General features: G+C 42.2%; 1 protein-coding gene across 9 annotated transcripts in view; it reads right to left on the bottom strand.

The window, feature by feature from the left end:
• Positions 1-818: 818 nt before the first annotated feature.
• UNC13B (unc-13 homolog B) overlaps positions 819-20,968 on the bottom strand; it is a 208,215-nt gene continuing 188,065 nt past the window's right edge. For 6 of the 9 annotated variants that reach the window (XM_027906490.1, XM_027906498.1, XM_027906507.1 and 3 more), the window contains 7 exons: positions 15,513-15,569; positions 10,990-11,070; positions 10,510-10,657; positions 7,477-7,533; positions 4,889-4,981; positions 3,658-3,817; positions 819-2,497 (listed from right to left, as the gene is read on the bottom strand). In XM_027906490.1, coding sequence (XP_027762291.1) covers positions 2,212-2,497; positions 3,658-3,817; positions 4,889-4,981; positions 7,477-7,533; positions 10,510-10,657; positions 10,990-11,070; positions 15,513-15,569 — 882 coding nt within the window. In that variant the 3' untranslated portion in view covers positions 819-2,211. The remainder of the gene's footprint in view (positions 2,498-3,657; positions 3,818-4,888; positions 4,982-7,476; positions 7,534-10,509; positions 10,658-10,989; positions 11,071-15,512; positions 15,570-20,968) is intronic. The other 3 variants (XM_027906482.1, XM_027906469.1, XM_027906476.1) reach the window with 2 other exon arrangements.

Genomic DNA, 20,968 nt, shown 5'->3' with positions numbered 1-20,968 from the left:
AAATTGGCAGAATCCCCAAAAACTGAGGAGAGGGAGTAGTTTACTTGACATCAAGAAGGCTTATTCTTTCATCTCTTGTCAATACAATTTACAGAGCATTAATGATCATATGAGGCTGAAAGTTATGAATCAAGTTGGTTACATAATTATTTTTCTTCACATTTTATCTGTAAAGTATCTGCCTGCCTGTCTGAGTCTTTCCACTCAGCACCTTCATGAGACCATGTGAGTACAAAGGAATGTGACTTAAAGGCCAGACAGGAGAAAAAAAAAGGAGCTAAGCTATTCTCTATGCTTTTCTGTGATGTCTCAGTGTGTTATCAGAAGCCAAGGACTTCAGGGAAAGATGTCCTAGATAGAGGCACCATTGAGGCGGGGGGACTTTGCTGGGTATCTACAGCAGCAAAAAAATCTATGTGCTAAACCAGATTTACAGAGATGCAGTACTGATTCTTACCCCCATGGTTTAGCAAACCCAATTACAGTTACACTTCCATAGATGACTCCAAATGCTGCTAAAAGAGTTTATTAAAGACCATACTAACAGTTCTCATAACAATGGCACATACAGTGATTCAAAATCGTGACAAATAGCGTGGAGTTTTGAAGAGCATTATTATAACACACCTTGGACAAGAACAAAGCAGATGTGCTGTCTCAGAACTCTACAAGCAGGCCTATGAAATACAAGAGTCACATCATACAGCTGTACAAGTATCAGAGAAAATAGAAAGGAAAAAAAAAGTCATTCAATTGCAGTCCTTGAATTTATTGACAGTATTACAGTACTTTATGGGCAAGGACTGGCTTGTTCCAGCTGCACTTTCCAGAGCACAAGGGCAGCTGGAAAAGCAAAAATATCCCCAATAAAAACCCTCCAACAAACATACCTCAGGTGCAATCACCAATCCAGACCTTCCTGCTTACGAATTTTCAGTCAGAAATTCTGACCTCCCTGCAATTACCTCGCTCAGGACAGTGTTTTGTTTTGCAAGAAAACAAAAGCAGGATGCTTCTTTAAGACAGTGCAAAAATATTTCAATGGTATCATCAATGGTATCGTAAGATTAATGACAATCAGCGTGGATCAATCACAGAATCTTCAAGATCAGAACCACATGAAAGTGCTGCCCCTTGACCAGCACTCCAGACTGAGGGCTTGCAGAGGGGAGGCTTCTTCCTCTCTCCCAGGCAAGCCATCGTTTCTGGGTTCATAGTGAGGAATGGTCTCAGCTACTCCAGGGTAACAAAATGCTACAGAAAGCCTGCAAGTATGAAATTATCCAATCCTCTGTCAAAAACTAACAAAAGAATATTGAAGTGGAGAAAAAAGTACATAGCAGCCATGTAATTTGCCACGGCTCTAACTCTACGGCTCTAATGTTGATCCCTTCCTTACCGTGTTGGTCACGGTAGCCGGAGTGTGCCTGGCGGAGCTGAGCAGCTCACAGTACCCCCCCAGCGGCGTGGGATTCCCGGCAGCACGCGGGGATTTGTGTTCTCCGAGACACACTATCTAATTACAATGGCAGGGCAGCTGCCGCCAGCTCCCGGTGTGTTGCCTTCGCAGCTTTTGGCTATGAGATCTTAGGCCCCTCTGCACTCATCTCCCATGCTCGCAGCAGCACACCCGTGGACATGCATTCATCCAGGGTGCATCTCCAGAGTGGTCTGCCACCTCCTTTTTTAAGCAGATGTTGAGGTGTCTGCATATCATGTTGGCATAATCTGTGACAGAAGATCCCCAGGCAGCTCCACAGTACATGAATTCAATGAGAGATAACTGTGCTTTGTCAAACCCCCAAATCATCTCCTCCCAATTTCCACACAGTTGTGTGTTTGCATCGTAGTGAGATTATGTAGAACCTTTTTAATGCCTGCCAACTTCAGAGGATAAAATCACAGTGCTGCATATCAACAAAACCCAGCAACTCCAGCCTCCAATATAAAATAATTTATATACACAAAGCAGAATTTGCATCTTAAATAAGAAGAGATTGTCTCATTCTCTATGGTGTCTTACCCAGCTACTAAAAAATAAATAGTTCACATCAGATTGATGGATTTGTTTCCTATACAGCACACGTGCGCTATCGGAGCTGACAAAGACAACATGAAAAAAAACCTTTTGCAATTAATAAAAAGAATTGTTGAACACTTGCACATATTGGCACAAGGCAGAAGAGAAAAGGGAACATTACACAGCTCAGCTCAGGTGCCTTCCTCTGTGGAGCGGGACTCAGATTTCAACTTTACAAATTCTCTGGCAACTTCATCATTGGTTCTCTGAGAGAGAATCCTCAGGATTGTAAGTCCAGTCTCATCCATGTGAATCCTGCGCCCGAGGGGGCACCAGCAAGCACAGCTTCCTTTGTCTGCTATGTCTCTGAGCTGCATCACTGCTATCCCCAGTACCCGGTCCTCCCGAGCAAAGCAGTAATCCTTCACACAGACTTGGAGCTCGTAGGCATCGGGGCCGTCTTCGTTCCCCAGGATGCTGAAAAACATACACAAATTACAGTTTCTAAAGTGTATAAATTCCTCTGCAAAATAAAGGTATCAGCCACGGAAACTCATTTCTACAGAAAACTCTGGTCAGAGAGGGAGAAGTAAAACTTACAGCATGTGAGCATTTTTGCTGATTTGTAGCAGATAAGACAATCTGGTTATTTAAAAAAAAAAAACAACAACAACCCTTATCAAGTTGCCCTTGCAACATGTGTGTGTGTGTTAAACTGTGAAATGAGAGGAAGACGGAACGTTAAAGCCATGCTAATAGATTTTCAGCTCAGAAGACTTTAAGCTTTTCTGCTTCTGTTAAGGGTTGCTTCATTTCAGAATTACTATTTTAATTAGATAAGGTCTTTGTTAAAGATTCAAACTCTTCCATTAGAGCAAAAGCTAATAAAAATAAATCCCCTACCCTTCTGATGTTTCTAAAATTAAAAGAATGAAGGGAACAAAATCTCTACACTTAGAGGAAGCATGCCTTTTCCCACAGAATAGAAAAATTATACGAACATTCCCTCTCCCCCGGATTTCCACAGCCTTTTGCTGGTCAGCTCTGCTCCACTCATTTTTACATGTATAGCTGAGTGAGCACTAGCCTGCAGCTCCCTTTGTTGAGCCTTTAAAGAAGGAATGTGTCTTTGTAATAATGAAAGAAAGCCAAATAGAAAGAGATCAATACTCTACGTTGAGAAACACTGCAATTTTAGCAGTGCAAGTATGAGTTCCAAAGGCTGTATCCTTGGAAACAAGTTCAGAAGGCATGTCCCACAGGTCAAATAGGGATAAAAACGCACACTAAGATTAAAAGAATGAAAAACATTTAATGAACTTTTAGCATCAACTCTACCAGTAAAAGATACAAAGTTCATTAAAATGACAGAGTAAAATACGGTCATAGGACACGCAGTGCATTTCAGAAGGTAGCTAAAGGGCTCTGCTGGTACAGAACAGACCTCAGCATCCCACCTGCAGCAAAAATTCCCATGATCTGGGGTTTCCTGCCAAGGAACCAGGCACGGGGCCAAGCTACTGGTTCACACACTCTTCTGGGCCCTGAGCAGGCTGTTTGTGGACACTGAAAAACCCTATCTGCCCTCTGCATCTGCACTTGCCACGCCAGATCCCTAGGCTATTTTTCACACTTACAAGTGAAAGGTTTCATTGTATTTTGGAGCCCAGTTGTTGCTCTTTGACTTGGTTGTGAACTTCCGCTTCTTGTCACTCTGATGGGGCCCAATCATGGTGATTTCAACAAACGGACGGAACATGCCAGACGTCTGCCACTTCAGGTCGTTGGCTGCCACAACTGGAAAAGAGAGTTATCATCTGTTCCCATTGCTCCAGACACCTTTCCGCTCCACCCTACTTCCAATTTCTTGTTTCAGGGGACAATGTCACAGCACGCATGGGCAATGTATGTTTTGTAGTACAAAAGATATATATGCTTTTTTGATCTCATTTAAATTCTATGAAGGGAATTTAATGTTTGGGACATACAACTTCTTCTATATATGTTGCCAAAAAATGAGCCAGAGAAAAAAGGCATCCCTGGAGCTCCAGGCAGGCTGCCTTGACAGTTCAGTGCTTACATCTACCTTATGGGTGGGATAAGAAAAAAAAAAAGGGGGACTTTTTGGAGGCCAATATTAAGGTCTCTTTGAAAAGGAAAGTGAGACTGCAGGTAAGAAAAACAAACAATGTAAGCTGCGAGTGGTTCCAGAATCCACAATTATTAGACTTTTAATTCTCTTTCTCTCTCAGGTCACTGCAGGGAACACACTGAAGCAGAGGAAATAGCTCTGAAAATCAGCTTTTGCACTGCAGTGTAGATTTAGCCAGAAGAGAGGCCTGAAGAACTCTTTATGTAAATCTTTAGAGGAAATTAAAGTAGTTTAGTATGCTGTATTCAAGCAAAGGAGACGAAGGAGGAAGAGGAAGCCTGGGATGAATCACTACTTTGGCTATTTTCAGAGCAGTTCTTCAGGGACCAACGTGGTCTTCAGGATGGGGGAGAGGAGCCTCTGAGCTCTTACTGGTTCTGTGATCTCTGGCTATACACTGAACAGTTTCGCAACACCACCCTGTCACGCTGCCCCGTTCTCTGCAGCACAGACTAAACTGTGGCGCCTGATGAGAGCCATCATGTGATTTTTGTTTACTGCTTATATCATTGCCAATAAACAACAGCGCTGTACATTGCCATGTCACTGGCTGGACAAGCTCATTTGCTGTTTCTCCACATGTTCCTGATGTGAAATAGAGAAAACAGTTGTGGACTCAGATCCCATGAGCTAACACAGAAATATCATGGCTGCCAACTGGATGTTTGCCTCGATGCAGTCACGGAGCCTGAGCAATAACACATGTTTCGCCATACCTTTCACTGTGACCTTGTGTTCACCAGTCCCTGGGTGTGTGTACAGGTCGATCTGTATGGACACTTCACCCACAGGATCATCCACACCGGAGCCTGTTGGAAGAAAATGGGACACCCCCCGTGCACACATGGATTACTGTTTATTGGCACCAATCTTGGCCTCAGCAAGAAAACGTGATGTTTTCACAGTGCACCTTCCATAGCCAGCTTTTCAGTCAACACCAATAATGTCACGTTAATGCAAGATATCATCAGGCTCGCATGCCCAACACGCATGAACACTAACGTTTCTTGCACTCCACCGTGAAGATCACATCCTATTGAGAATAATAGCAAGGATTTCAAAAGAATTTAAAAGACCTAACACTCAACAATGGACCTTCACAGAGAGCAAGGATTTTTCAGAGGTTCCTGACAAGGTATTGTGTGTACATGCAGGCATTCCAGTGGTGGGCATCAGCATTCCTGTCCACTCAGGGAAGAAGGGAGGACAAAAACCCCAACAAACAAAAAGAAAAGAGGATCAGAGGACATCGCACAAGAGAGGAAGCTTAGGGGAAAAAAAATACATAGATGCTAGTGATTTGCCCAGAGCTATAGTGCAGTCTCACCCTCCAAGAACCTTTTTCCATGTTGCACATCAGTTAAAAGTTGTCATCCTGATTGCCTATCTGCTTCCCTTCGGAGGATAATGAGAACCCCTTCTCTGTTGTGCACCAAAAATGATGAGAGAGAAGTAATCACAATTTACACAACTTGTTTCCCTTTGTCAATTAGTCAGGGAGAAAACCAGATTTAGTTTCAGAAAGGAAAAGATAATGTGTTGCAACAGAGGGAGAAGATCTCATGAACCTCATCATTCACGTATTATGATTTTTTCATCTTTTTAACTTTTAATCATGATTATCATGGAATACGTGGAAGTGCCATTTTTCTGGGTAGTAAAATCAAGATGTCATGTAATTACAGAATAAGACTGCTTAGCAAATGAAAATGAAGTCTTTGATAAGATAGCGAGATTAATTTTGCTTTCACTTTGATAACTACCTGACCTCAGGTTGACAATTAGCAATGCTGTTGTAACTGAGATACCTACAGGGTAATTGAGTACCTATGAACAGCAGTGTTACTTTGTCAGTTTTGAGGCTGAGACACATTACTGAGTGAAAAACTGGTCTGTTTGAATTTCTAGATAAGGAATCAAACATTTGGATTAGATCTAATAAGTCAACTTTTATATGAATGATCTGCAGCAAAACCACTCATTTAAAATCCAAGAGGTCGAGAGGTAATCTGTGCAATTCTCTGAAGAGAATTACATGCCACAGAACTGTAGGCAGTGAAAGTCATATTTATATACAAGTAAAAGTATCTGAGCAACCAAAAGAGAACCTCAAATTATTACCTTAGGGTAGATTCTAATGCTTGACCTGAATACAATAAACAGTCTTTAGGCTGTAACAAATGTGACTTTGAATGTACTGTTTCCTCCCCACATAGAAGGACAGTGTTATTTTTTTTGTATATAAGCATAGAGCTTTAAAATCGGTAGGCTTAATTATTGACCTGACTCATCTGATGGTGTGGGTCTGTCACTTACACTGCTGGCATTTTCCATAGGAACAGACAGGATTGCCAATAGTATATAACTGCCAAATCCACATAAACATCAGCTAACAAACACTCAGGTCTTCATTTTATGGATCTTTAGTGTAATTTATACGTTTTAAAGGAGACACTGATGCTTCAGAAGAATGAGAATGGAATTATCCCATTACCTTTGAGGAAGATAAAATTTAGATTATTGTTTTATTCCTAGCTTCCTTCTTTCCTTTTCATACTAAAACCTTATTCAACTAACTGAAATTAACAAAAAAAAACACTTTGAAAAATGCTAGCTGAGCACGTACAACTGTGTGCATGCACATGCTTGCACATGCAGTGACAAGCAGATTTAATCCTCAACATGAAAGTCTCATTGCTATTGCAATACTGAAAGGTGAAACTGCAGAACTGAGCTCGTGCAATGGGTTACAGATGTATTTCACCTAAGATAATAAAAAGACTTTGGACAGCAAAAAAATAAATTGAGAGATCAAACATTACAAGACTTAATTTTTTTAGGGGCCTCCTGACCACCCAGACCTTTAGCTATTACCCTTCAAGCCATGTGGTTCAAGCTTGGCATAACCTTGAGTGCAAATCAGACATTTCCATGTATTACAGTAGCCCTTCTCAGCAAACCATACACATGCAAGTCCAGGACTTGAAATACACAGCCCGTGGTAAAGGGAAGGGGAACAAGTCTGCAGCATCTCCCAGAAAAACAGTCCATTTTCAAGACAAGGTTCATAACCCATTAATAAATCTCAAGCTTGGGGCCAGGCTCTCAGGCAAGGTACAGACTTCTAAACCGCACAAACTGTGGCTCTGTCTGTGGGATGCAAGCATTCAGTGAAAGTTCACTTCTACAGGGAAACTACAGGAAATGGGACTCTGGAAAAGGTTTCTGAGCATGGGCAAGATGACTTCAAAAGCAAGGCAGTTGGGTAATGTTGTTATGGTAACAACATTAATCTTGAACATACCCTTATCAGGAAGAACGTCCTCATTAGCGGTAAACCTTATACCTTTCCCATCATGCACTGAGACATGAATTCAAAAGGTAAGAAGCAAGCAGGATAAAGAGAGAAGAGTATGAATTACAATACAATCAGCAGTGTCACTTAAACACAAGACTAATATTCTAGCTCTTAATAACAAACAAAATATCCTCCTAGGTCGTCTGCTCCAGCTCAGGCTTTGGAGAGCAAGGCTGTCTGTGAGTAAGGGATTGTCTGGGTTAGAACAGAAACAGAATTTGTGCTGGCATAACTAAACTGCAAGCCCTGATCCAGATCTGCAGAGCAAATATTTAACAGCATAGTGCTATTGAAGCCTGAGCAATAAGGAAATGAGAGCAGTAGGTACCTCAAAAACTGGAAGAAGCAACCATTGAGCAGTGAAGTAAGAGAAGCAAGAAGCATTTAAATAATTCTGCATGAAGCTATGTCCTCCCATGGGCTTGTGGGACACTTGACTTATGCAAAGGGAAACACTGGTCACAGCTGTAAATAGAGGTGCTGTCCTTTCTGCCCCTTCAATATGTGGGCAGATCTCCAAACACACCTACCAGCTGTAAGTAGAAGTGTAAGAAAGTAATATCCTTCTTTAGCCCAAATCCCAGGAGAAACTCATGCCTTTCTCAAAGATATTTCATCACAGATATTACGTGGAGGATCTCAAATCTTTTATTCCCCAAACAGAATCCAAAATTCTCAAGCACACTAATATACAATATGCTGATTTGGACCAGCTCAGTGGCCTACTATGCCTGGTACCTGTTCTACAAAGTGGCTCAGATAAGTCACAAAAAATGCCTTCAGTCAGCTATGAGATATAATTGATGACCTCGTAACATGTGCATCTTATGTCCTAAAGCTAGAGCTTCATTCTTTCTAAGCTTCTTAAAAAATACATAAATAAATACCCAGGCACACACTTCTGTGGCAACCCTCTATCCTGTTGCTCAGAGATTATGTTCTATTATCTTTGTGTTTCGGCTAAATATTTGCCCCCAGTGAAGTTCTACAGTCAACTCATCATTGCATAAAGCTGCTTTCTCATATCAGCTTTGAATTTGTCCCTTTGTGACTTCAATGGAGCAATTTCTTTTTCTAATTTTAAATACTCCCGACTGTAGCATGGACTGGAGAATGGCATTGCATTGCAGCACACTTCCTTGTAGCTTGGGTCATCATGACAACATAAGAGAATCCACATTAAAATATAGCTTCAATTCATGATTTGGATATGTATGTGAAACATTTGTATAGAGCAGCAAAGACTGAAAGCACTCAAGTGTGCACTCAAGTTCCCTTTTAAAAAGTGTTTTGAGTAACTGATGGCAACAGCCAAATTTCTGGAGTCCCTTGTGAATGTAGAAGTCTTTGACCTGTCTGGCCACTGGATGTCATCGTTGCTCTGCTGGGACACGGCTACAGGACCATTTTCTCAGAGGCAGGTACTGACTTTTAGTTAATTTCAATGTTTTAATGCAGTATGTTTCAACCTAAGCAAGATTAAACTGTGCTGCTAAAGGCAGGGATCACAGAGTTACAGAATCATCATGGTTGGAAGAGACCTTCAAGATCATCTAGTCCAACTGTCAACCCAGCACCACCATAATCACCCTTAAACCATGTCCCCAAGCACCACATCCACATCTCTCGAACACTTCCAGAGATTCTGTTATCTCCCTGGGCACCTTACTCCAATGTCTAACCACCCTTTCAATGAAAAAATAAATTCTAATATCTAATCTGAACCTCCTCTGGGACAATTTAAGGCCATTTCCTCATCCTTTCACTTGAGACATGGCACAGCAAACTCCTACCTCACTTCAACCTCTTTTCAGGTAGGTTTCAGGTCCCCCAAGTCCCCTCTTCTGATGATTCAGCCCCACACAACTACACTCAACCTTTCACTTTAGAAACAAACCTTGCTTTGCTTACAAAATCTCTGTACTTTCTACTCAGTTAGAGGACTGCCAGTATCAAGCATCCTCATTTGCACAAATGGGAAAAGTCTGTCAGCTAAGGAGTGCTTTCCCCTTGATTTTGGGTCTTGGTGTGATGGTATGATGGCAGAGTTAGTACCATCTGTGTGGTTGCCAGCTCTCATAATCTTGGAAGGATTAAAGGAGAAGGATCCCATGCAAAAAGATGGCAGGAGGACACCCCTATGGAGCTCTGAGTTTGCTGCTGAGATGAAGTAGCTTAATGACGTGGCTTGTATTTAAACAGCCTGAGAGCTTAAAAGCATTAGTTTTGGTTTTGACCTAACCTCTAGAAGCAACTATCCCCTCTTAGTGAGATTCATAGTCAGCTGGTGAAGGTCCTTGACTAGAGATCAAATTATTCTCTACAACAATCTGGAGATATTCACATGGAAGCAATGAAAGATAGAGACAATTAACTGTTTATCCCTTCAAATTCAATGAAACAGTACCACTAAGCCATAAGGCTTCCCAGAGAGCCACCAAAAACTGTGGTGACCCATCCCAGCAGCTTATTAATATGTTGTGGTGATCTGTAAATATCTAGCTCCCACATATCCTGTAAGTCCATGACTCATCACACTGCTGTCAATCAGCCTTAGTCAGGCCTGCACGGGCTGTGCTGGCAGCTGGCCTGTGACACAGGCACTGACTAGTTTCTGCAGTGGTGTCTTGCTGAAATGGTCCCCCACACCACTGTGTTAAGTCTCTGTACAGTAACTTCAAATTTCACTTAAGTCACCCACCCACATTAATTCATGAAACGTGACTGATAAGGATTGCAGAGAAAAAAGACCACAAATACCCCAAGCCTTATGTTCCACATATCTCTGCTCTCTCATGTAGTCATGGAGTGGGAAATAACCCCCTTTTCCTCCTTCCCAGTTTTAAAAGCTCTGAACTGTCACGTTTCCAGAAGCGTTGCTGCCAAAAGCACTCTACAAACTGGCAGTACAAGACAGAGAAATTATGAACAGAGCGGAGAGCTCCATTCAACTCTGCCAACAACACAAAAGAGTCTTACCCTGAGCTGTCTGACTCTGGACAAAGGTTTTGATGAGAGTGTCTGTGGTCTGAGTGTAGAGAGAGAGAGCATATCGAAGTGACTGCAGGTCTGGACTCTTCTCCAAGAAGGTTTTCTTCAGACCATTCCCACCAGCATGGAAATATTGCTAAGAGTAAAAAGAAACAGGAAAAATACTGAGCAAGAACTGCAACCAACACATATGTGCTACTGTATGTGCAGATAGGAAAGAGCTGGAAAAATTCACAAAACAGCTTCTGTGCTGGAAATCCAGCTCTTAGACCGACTGATACCAACTGCTCAAGGCTTTCCTCTTCCAAAGCACTATATGTAAGCTGACTCCCAGCATGCCAGTTACCTGAGCCTATTAAGGTTTACACAAACTCTTGCCATTTCCTGAACTGGGACAGGCACTATCCTCCCAAATAGGATTTGGGGATGGAGTGAGGGAAAGACAGAGACAGAAATGGAATCACTTACTTTGATTGTATCCAGTGCCAGGTCCAGAACAGCACACTGCTTTGGAGTGAGACTCCTAGTTTCTTCTCTCACCATATGATCCTGCAAACAACCATTATATTTGACACGGGCATGATATCAGAAGGTAAAGAAAAAGGAGTCCCCACTATCATCACTTTTTCTGGATTCATGCTGTAGTTATTTGGCAACAGTATTAATTCAGCTGTTTAAGGAATGCTTAATGGAATCTCTCAGAGCCATTTATTACAGCTTAACTTGAAAATAAACTCATCTTCTCTCTTTTTGCAGCCGCAGAAGACATAAATAAGGAAAGAAAGTGGACAGAGATAAGTGACAATTTAAAAACACAGTCTGTCTCTCTAGAAAGCTCAAACAAAAGTCTGTCTGCTACCACTGTCATTCTAGAGCAGCTACAACAAAACTCTCAAAACACCACCTAAATCAAGGAATTCTGGTAACTATAAGTCAAAATTATGATATGTTGTTTCTGGATTTTTTAATTCTTCCAACTACAAAGGTCACTAATTCATCATGTCATCAATGTCATTTTCTTTTGCTAAAAGAACACGTTGTTCCCATTAAGACCCACCATCTCTAATAGCAAACAGCCAGAAGTCACTTGGTAAAGAATTCCCTTTCCTGAAGTGGGAGCACACCACTGTTAAGACTCCTGGCTGACAACAAGGATGTGCCATTCTTTGGTGTTTCACTAATCTTTTCTCTCTGATGCTTAGTCTATGTCTCAGGGGAAGACAGCATATTTTAGGAAGTCGAGCTTTGCACAAACTCAAATTTTAACTGGACGGTCAGGCCAGCTGGCTGCAGTTTGGGTGCTAAAGCATTCGTGAAAAAGATGTAGGCAAATCAGGCAAAGGTTATTTATGCTACTTTAAGCATGTCATAGCCTCCGATAAGAGACACTTCCCAAGACACACAACCGCTAAATTGACTTTCAGTAAAGCATGCCTAGTGTGTGGCACCTGGTGCGTTTCACACTGATAGACCTGCTGGCTATCTTGCAGCTTGGTGATTCTTCACACTGCCTGGTGCTATTCCTATTCATTATCCACTGCGATCCATCTCCTGCCTGATGGAGACGGGGATCACCACAGTTCAGGCGCAGCGCGAGGCATTTGCCACACTTCTCACAGACATCTAGCTGGCAGCTTCACACAGTGCTGCATTAAGCCACACAGAAGATGCCTCTCGAGTTGTCAGTACCTCAGACAAGCTCACACTGTGCTTTCTTGAGTAGTAGAGACATGCCTCCACTTGCCTCTTTCCCCCACACAGGATGCTCCTGGTCTGGGGACCTCTGTGCAGTGGCACAGTACTCTGTAAGCTGCAGAGTATCTTCTCTTGTGACAAGCTGTCCTGAGGGAAGCAATACCTCTCCTCCCTCTTCTTCATGAGCTGGGAGTAATTCAATTGAAGATGATGTGGCTTCACACTTCAGTAGACAGAGGGTAAAGCATTCTTTTCTCTCTCTGACAGTCAGATAAAGAGCAAAATCAGCCAGAGCCCAAAGCCACATTCGTAGGAGAGGCCAATTTAGTCAGGGTAGCTGTGTTTCCAAGTCAGATTGACTTTCACATCTGTTAAGATGACTTTCTAGGTCTGACTGCCAGATTACTCAGACTGTGACAGAAACCAGGTGGTTTCTCTTTCTCATTTTTCTCTTAAACACTTGAAGAGCTCATTCAGCCCTGTTCTGAGCCGTCATTCCCCCGGTGCCCATGCTGTCAGTGTGCAGCAGCACCTCACTGCTTTCTTTGAATTTCCCAGTGTCATTTACTTCAACACATTATGTAAAAATAACCCAGTGACTGGACTGGAGATGCTTGCACCTACTCACAGAGGAGCCCACGACTGTCATTCCCCTGCATACCTGCCCTCTGCAAATCCCACACTGTTCCTATAAAGGACTGTGCAGAGTGCTACCTTGCACTTCCCAGATTGCCAGCCAGGAGCAAGACACAAATATTTACGTCAAATAATTACGCAACCTCAAGCAGAAGAAGTAAAAGACCCTGAACAACCCAACAAACTTGTCAAACTCATCCTTGTATTCTGCACAGGTACTCTCAGAAGAAACTCTATGGTCAGAGCCTGGCTGTTTAACCTGGGGGCAACAAAAGGAAGAAGAGGTGGCTGCTCCCTGCTCCAGCTGCTTGCTATTAAGCAAACCAAGCAGAAAGAGTTTCATAAAAAGTGGGAGGCAGATATGTGGCACCTAGGTGCCAGGTTTATGGTTGGCTTTCTGAGCATTTCAAAATACACTGTGAAATTGATTTGTCATCAGGACGAGAGCCTGTGCTTGTCAGGTCTGTCAGTCTCAGTTTTCAGCTGAGTTATCTGATTCACTAGGGCTCTGTTCTCCCTGTTTTATTAAAGACCAAAAAGCTTAAAATCCATCCCATAATTTTCCCAGGCTTTTAGTGGAACTGCAAAATGAAGAGCATAGTGACTCTGAAGAACCGTTTACTCATGCCTTCCCTGTTAGCCTGTATGTGCCTGAAAAAAACAAAAGGACAAAAATTTGTAACATCCACGATGCTCACAAGGACCCAAACAATCTACACTCTTGTAACACTCCTGTTCTAGAAGTTTTTGGACACAATGTTGGTTCACATAAAGGTTTCCAAAATTCACATTGGTAGAGTGGTTTCCCACTTGAGCCGACTCTCTTGCCACATATAAAATCCTGTGTACCTGTGCTGCTCCAGTTCTGTATGTGGATGTGCAAATAAAGGTTTGAACACACACCAGGGCTTGCTTGATTTGCATGATTATGTGCATTTCTAAAAATGCACCCCAGGGTTAACAAAGTTAAGCTTTACTGTAACTGAAGTGAAGACAGGCTGCTGCTGAGGGATGGCCTTCATCTGACCAGTGCAAACGGAAACCAGCAAAGCTTCCAACTCATTCCTGGCAAAAGGCACCCTGCATATGTTTGAAAATTCCAGTAATAAGAACATATGGAACAAGTAAAAGACAACATTGAATGTCAGTGGCCACGCTCAAGAATGCCAGCAAGCCACAGGAACTCACAGACTGTCCTTGTGACGTGGGAGAAGGAACAGAGCTCTGCCCCTCAGACAGCAGGAGGGCATGTAGAAGGCAGGGATGGCTTCTCTTCTGCAAATGCTGGGTTCTTGCTGATGTTTTTGAAGGGGGAAGGGGATACTCACAGGAAACAGGAGTCACATTTGGATGCTGTGGTTCAGCTCCCATTCTCCCAGGCTGGCTACAAAGCTCTTTTCTACCAATTTTTCCCACGGAAGCGACACACAGCACTGCAAGCGCAGGAAGCAGTGAAGGAAAGCAATCCTTAGGAGCCACCATGTCACCAGGGAGGACAGCCTGACCGTGGGAGTGCATGAGGACATCACTCAGCACAAGTGACAGCTATTCCCCTGGGCAGCCACACATGAAGGTTTATGTTATGTGACTGTTAACTGCTATGTAACAGCCTCAAATTGCAGCTGGAGAAAAATGTGCACGTGTAATGACACACCTGCATGTCCAGATCACTTACTAGGATTGCTAATAAGCACCACCTTAAATGAGCTGTGTACTAGCCTGGCTCATAAACGTGTATGTAAAATGTGTCTGCTGGGCAAGAGAAATACCTAGGTATATAAAAACGGCTGTATTAACTGCGCAAGACAAAAAATATATACAAAGAGGGATGAATAGATTTTGAAATTACTCCTAATCATTTAGGAGAATGTCCTTCGGTCTGAGAAGACTTCCCTGATCATGCTCCAAGACAGAGTTCACATTCAGCTCCCTGGCAGAACAGTTTGTGTACTGTGATGCTTCCGCTTTAGACCTCCTCTTGCACAATACCTGTCTTGTAGCACAAGTCCAACCACAGCATAGTGCAATTTGAATGCTGGAAGGCGTCACTATTCTCATACCGTTCCTGTCGTGATCAGTGAATTAGTGCTTGATTTGCTTATGATGAGGTGGCGTGCACTTCATAATGCTCATGTCATGCACTGTCATGTCATGCACTGTCAAAACACATCAACAGAGCCTTCATGCTAAATGCCAGCTTGCCTGTAAAGAGAGCCCACGCAGAAGGAATTTACAGACACAGGCTCTCTTCCATAACAGTTATTTTTGTAACAGTCCATATAATTCATCCACAGCTAGCACAGTCGTCTTTCCAACCAGTACCTCATTAGGGACTCCCTTTTATACGTGGGGATACAGAGGAACTGCACAGATAATTGAGAAACCTACTTTTTTTTTCATTTTAAATTGATGCCCCAAACTGATAACTGCATCTACAGAAGAGAAAAACTACTTTGATGAATAAACTCACAATAAAATTAGCTGTTAAGCACTATACTAATGTTAGTAGAATGCATTTAAAAGCACATTTAATGCATTTAAAAGCATCTCTCTACAACTGCATTCAGTGACAAACCACTGGAAGCACAAGACATGCTATGTACTACTACACCTCCATGCTTACACACAGGGACAATAACAGAAGTCATGCAAGACAATACCTTCAGCTTTGACAAGTGTCCCAGTTCCTTAGCAGCACTGAAAATCAACTGTGTGCCCTATGATGGCGAGAAGTTAGAAAAGAAAGGAGGGGAAGAAAAAGGTTATGAACAAGCTTTGCATATATTTCCAAGCAAGTCAAGTCAATTCACAGCTGAAACTTTATATAACCTTCCCAAGGCCAGTCACAACAACTGGACTCCTTGCCAGTTTATTGTCTAGTGTAAAACCTGGCATTTCCATGGATACCACATCAAGAGCTATTTCAGAGCACAATATTTTGCTAACTGGTTCTCTCTTGTTTACAGCAGCCACTCATTTATCCAGTATGTGGCTTCAAATGGATTGCACAGGATTGGGGTGGAGGCAGTGCACTGGAATTGTCTCCATGTGCTCCTTCAGATGTCGCATCTAAATACACATGAAAACAGCATAAGACTGGCCAAAGCAAAGGGTCACAAAACTGATGAAAATCTCTCTGTAGAGGTGGTGCCCAATCATCAGGGTGGAGGTAAAGCACACCTCAGATCAGAAACAAAACTGCACCCGAGCTGTTTACAAGTGAGAGATTGCCAAAGTCCAGCGAATACTACAGCATCACATTTAAATGTCAAGGGCTTGGCCAATGGCTCTTCTTCCTCCACTGTGCCTTACTGAAGCTGTATAACCAATGAAGAAACATAATGGGAAGATAAATCCCAATGACGGGAAATCTTGCTTCAAGTCACTTACACTCCTGTATAATGTATTTTTATATACTTTTTCAGCAATGGTTGCAACCAAGATATTTTTCTTTTTTTCCCTACACATCATTTTTCTGTCGTGCAATATTCCCTTTGCCTGAGGAGTGAAGCCCAAAGTTTAATGAGAAAGTCAAAAGCAACCAAGACACTTCTCCAGTATCACCTCCCAAAGATACTTAATGGCATGTGCTATAATTTATTTTCTTCCATTCGATTCATCCTTTCCATTCATTTAATTTTATCTTTTTCTTCAAGAAAGTCACCACTGTCTATTACTCTACTTGGCATGAAACCCCAGCTTACTATAACTCTGACTATGAATTTCCACTCCAGCTCTCTCGGGCTAATCAGATTTGGGCTTTAGGACCAAGACAAAGCTACAGGTGACCCCTCTTCCCTAATTAAACCTCTCCTCCATTATCTCTCTCAGGAAAACCTTCTGCATGTCAGGAGCAATGCCCTCCCAAAGACGATCTTTGGCTCTCCTCACTTGTACTTGGTCACTAGGGGCTGTTGTTAAAGTACATGTCACCGCAGGTACCAATTGAGAAGTGCCCGGGGATGTCCCAACTGAATGCCTGAAGTAAGATTCCAGGGATGGACACTTCCAGGAATGTGCTTTGCAGTAGGGCCTTTTGCTCAGAAAAACACCTGAGAGATGAATCACAGAATGGTTTGGGTTGGGCAGGACTTTCAAAGATCATCTAGTCCAATTTCTGTAGAATGAGCAGGAACACCTTCAACCAGACCAAGCTGCTCTGAGTCCTGTTCAACCTGACCTTGAACACTTTCAGGGATGGGGCATCTACCACCTAGTCTAAATCTACCTTCTTCTGGTTTAAAATCACACTTGCTCAATGATACCTATGTACCACTTGGTCACTTAGGCACTCGGAAAATAAATATTAATACTTAAAATGTGTTTCAACTAGATCAGGCTGGCCAGAGTCCCACCTAATCTGGCCCTGAATGTTTCCAGGGATGGGACATCCTGTATCAGGACTGTTGGCTCCAATAGCTAAAGGTCTCCAGTAAATCCCATTCTCCTTTCCACAGCCCTTCTTCCCTCTCCTTTACTACCCTTTCTCATCTCAGCAGTCTTTCCCTCTCCCACTTAATCACAACTGCTATGACCACTCCCCACCCCAAAATACCTCAAACCATAGTGAAGCAAAATGTAAACCCAGAGTCACTATATTGCCTTTCATTTGTGCCTGTGCAATTCATCTTTTCTTTGCTGCCTTCCTTGGTATTCATTTGTTGCCTTTTATGTCTGTTGCCTGTGGAACAGGAACTACCCCACACGTGCATTTGCAGAGAAGACTCTGGGAACTGGCTACAACTGCCAAGATCACTGCTGAAGTAATTATTTTTTTTTTCCCCTAGGATTAAAGTCAACATTAGCCCAGCCTAGTCCAGCTAAGCGTTCCTCTCATGAAAGAGGCTGTTGCTAATGGTATCAGGTACCTTTTTACAGAAAGAAAACAGGCAGTTTACAGCTGTAACACTGGAAAGACCAAGATCTGCTCAAGGGAAACTGCACACTCTCTGCCCATTAAAACAGCAGCCCAGAGCTGAATTTTTAAGATGAGGGTTTTTTCCTTTAGTTTCTCTGGCTTTGGAAATTTCTTCAAGCTGAAAGACTCTGTGACCTGAAATTACAGATCACCTCTTGATTTGCTCTGCTCATAACAATCACCTAACCCTCGCTGTTCCTCAGCCTTTTATGTTTGTTGACTACAAATCGTCGCAGAATGAACATTATTGATTTTGTAGCTAAACAGAAGCTCTTGATAAATGATTAAATTCACGACTTTTGGCAGAGGTGGAGGGGAAAGTGCAGGCAAGGACAATACATCCACAAAGGAAAGCTTATGAACTGAAACTGGGAGCTTGACTTGCTGTCAGTATCCAGTGGATAGTGTTTAAGACAACTACTCTGTAATCTAAAAAGAGAAGTATTTTCTCTGTATTTCCAGCAAGCAAGGTTGAGCATGACTGCACACCAGAGATTCCACTGCGGGCCATGCCAAATAACTCACCAGAGTACCAGGTTTCAGCCAGCAGATGTGCCTGCGGTTCTGTACAATTGGCCACAAAGTTTTTTTTGACTTATGGGTCTTAAAATTTAAGGTTTTCAAGCCTATTAACCAAGTGAGGGGTGTGGGGGGGATCAACATTTTTATATTCTGAGTTCTGAAAACTGGAGTAGTCTCAAAACATGCTAACATCAACATTTCTTAATTCAGTATTTTCAACATTCACTGGTTGCTTTTTTTTAGATACACTTGAACGACAACATTAACCAGCCTTGGCACGTAGTTTCACTGCTGCAGGCTTCTAAGGAGGGCAGGCCAGTAACACTGAGCAATACTCAGTGACTGGATACGCTTCACAGAACAAAGCTGCTCAGATAACTACTCATTTCTTGCATGCTAAGAAAATCCTCGTCCATCAGTGCAATCTAATGCATCTGCAAGGAGAAGTTATTTTACTGTTACACTGAGTTTGTCACCAATGCTGGTAACACCTAATGAAAATCTGGACAGCTCCTTCCTCTGCCAAATGGCATTCTTGTAAACAAGATGCCATACTGCTCAAAAAAGTTATTTACTAATGAAAAACATACCACAAAGTTCTACAGACAGCACTTATTCTAGGGAATGATAACAGCTAAACTCAAGCTACCAGGTAGTTTTGAGAAAAGCTGCCTAAAATGGAATTGCTTAAAAGGACGAGGATAGAAATGGGGAAAAATTAAGTCCTTATCATGCCTAGCTCTGTGGCAAACACAGCTGGAAGGGGGACAAGACTTTGTGCTGGTCTTTTTTTGCCTCTTCCCATAATACTAGCTGTATTTTCCTAAACTTTACAGTAACAAGAAACACAGCTACAGTCCACAACTCAGATATTTTAAATTCCTTGTTAATGGTCTGATTTCTCTTCTCCCTCAGTGAAAGCATTTAGAGAAGGATCATCAGCTGACTCAAGTCTAATTGTTAGAAGCCAACAGAACTGCACTGATTTATATTCCAAGCACCTCAAACCCTCAAAGCTTAACTGTCCTACTGCTCAGTTGACAAAGTTAGGAAACAAAAGCCTACTGCAAGTCTTTTGGATTCCAATCCTTTTTTGTAAAACATATTATTAGTGAGGCTTATTTTTCTGAGATTTATCAGTGAAAGGAAGTTTAATCTGCTATTGTGCATTTCTTTACCACATTTTTTTTTAATTCCTACATTCAACAACAGTGAGATCTGATAATTTTTTAACAGCATTTTAAGTTCATTTTAAAAACTCTCTCATATCTGGCAATGTTCATTTGCACACATTCAAAGACTTTTTTTTTTTTTTTTGCCATTGTGGTGTATTAATCACTGACAAAATAGGCTTAAAAGTGGGGATGAAAAGGGGAAAATAATTACCTGTCAGTACAGAGATCTGGACACATATGCAGTTCACAGACCATAATTTTATTCAAGGCTAAGAAAGTTTTTTCTCCTCATCACAGAGGCAGCCTAGCTAGCACAAGGGAGAGGATTCATTTAAACTAACACAAGAAAGGTTTCAGAAAACCTCTTAAAGCCACACTCTCTTCCACCACAAAACAGCTCTGAAGTGGCTCAGGCAGATGAGTCTGAAGAACAGACGGTTTGGAATTCACATGTCCTCGGCTTAAAGGAAATTTAGTTCTTATCCTGGACCATGTTCTCATTTTGTGAGGAGAAGTCTGACAAGTAGAAAAAAGCACAGCAGGAACAAACATAAATGGAGCCTCTTGTGAATGGCTGCAGTGTACTGTGTGAAATAAATAAAGGAGAAGCTCCAGAGGAATCATCTGGGTGGAAACTAAGCAACTCTTCACTGACCTCACCAGTCACTGGTGGCATGGTATAGTTTCCTCCATTCATTCAAGCAGTAAGAAAGAAATATGTAACTAACCCATTAATATCCCCAAGTGTTGTGCACTGAACCCTGAAATAAAGACTCCCAAAGTGTATATCCTCAACCAAGACAGAAGGTGTTTAATTAAAAGCTGATCTTAAAATTAGGGAGGTGTGAATTACTGGGTGAGTTACTGGAGAACATGTTGCTACCAATCTCACAAGCCACAGGTGGCCAGTGCTCAGAGAGGCTGAAGCATCTGAAAGTCATGAAGGCCCCACAGCTCAGGCTCATCAGAGTGGGAGGTTGTAAAACTGCCCTGTCCCCACTGGATCCTTCACAGGCAGTCGCTGACACTTTCCCCCTTGGGCCCCACCCTTGCACAAAATATTCCAGAAGCTAATTTAAGTGAAACAATCAGTCTGGAGAATGGCATTTAAGCACTGCGCAGTACCAGGGTCATGCAAGTGACAGGTGAGACAAACTGCAGTGTGACTTCTACCTGATGCTTGCCATGATCATCATCAAAACCACTTCTGCACCTCCATCAATTTTACAGAAAGAAGAGAGAGTATACCATAAAAGAGATTCTTTTCTGACATGAGTATCCCCCACTTCTTAAGAGCTGCAAAGGAGTTTTAGGAGGGAAATCCCCATCAGTGGTCCTTCAAATCTGGAGAGGCATCACTGGGGCTTTCTTTTGCTGAGGGCTGGGAGGAAAGTGTGTTGCAGTGCCTGAGGCTATTTGTGTCTGATGTGCTTTCAAAAAAAAAAAAAACAAAAAACCACAAACAACCCCCCCAAAAAAACAAATCCAAAAAACCACAAAA

This window comes from Empidonax traillii, unplaced genomic scaffold (genome assembly GCF_003031625.1).
Source record: "Empidonax traillii isolate 1590-97213 ecotype Southwest subspecies unplaced genomic scaffold, ASM303162v1 scaffold26:size2357266, whole genome shotgun sequence".
Lineage (NCBI taxonomy): Eukaryota > Metazoa > Chordata > Aves > Passeriformes > Tyrannidae > Empidonax > Empidonax traillii.
The sequence above is the reverse complement of the archived record's forward strand: the minus strand, read 5'-3'. Positions and strand labels throughout refer to the sequence as shown.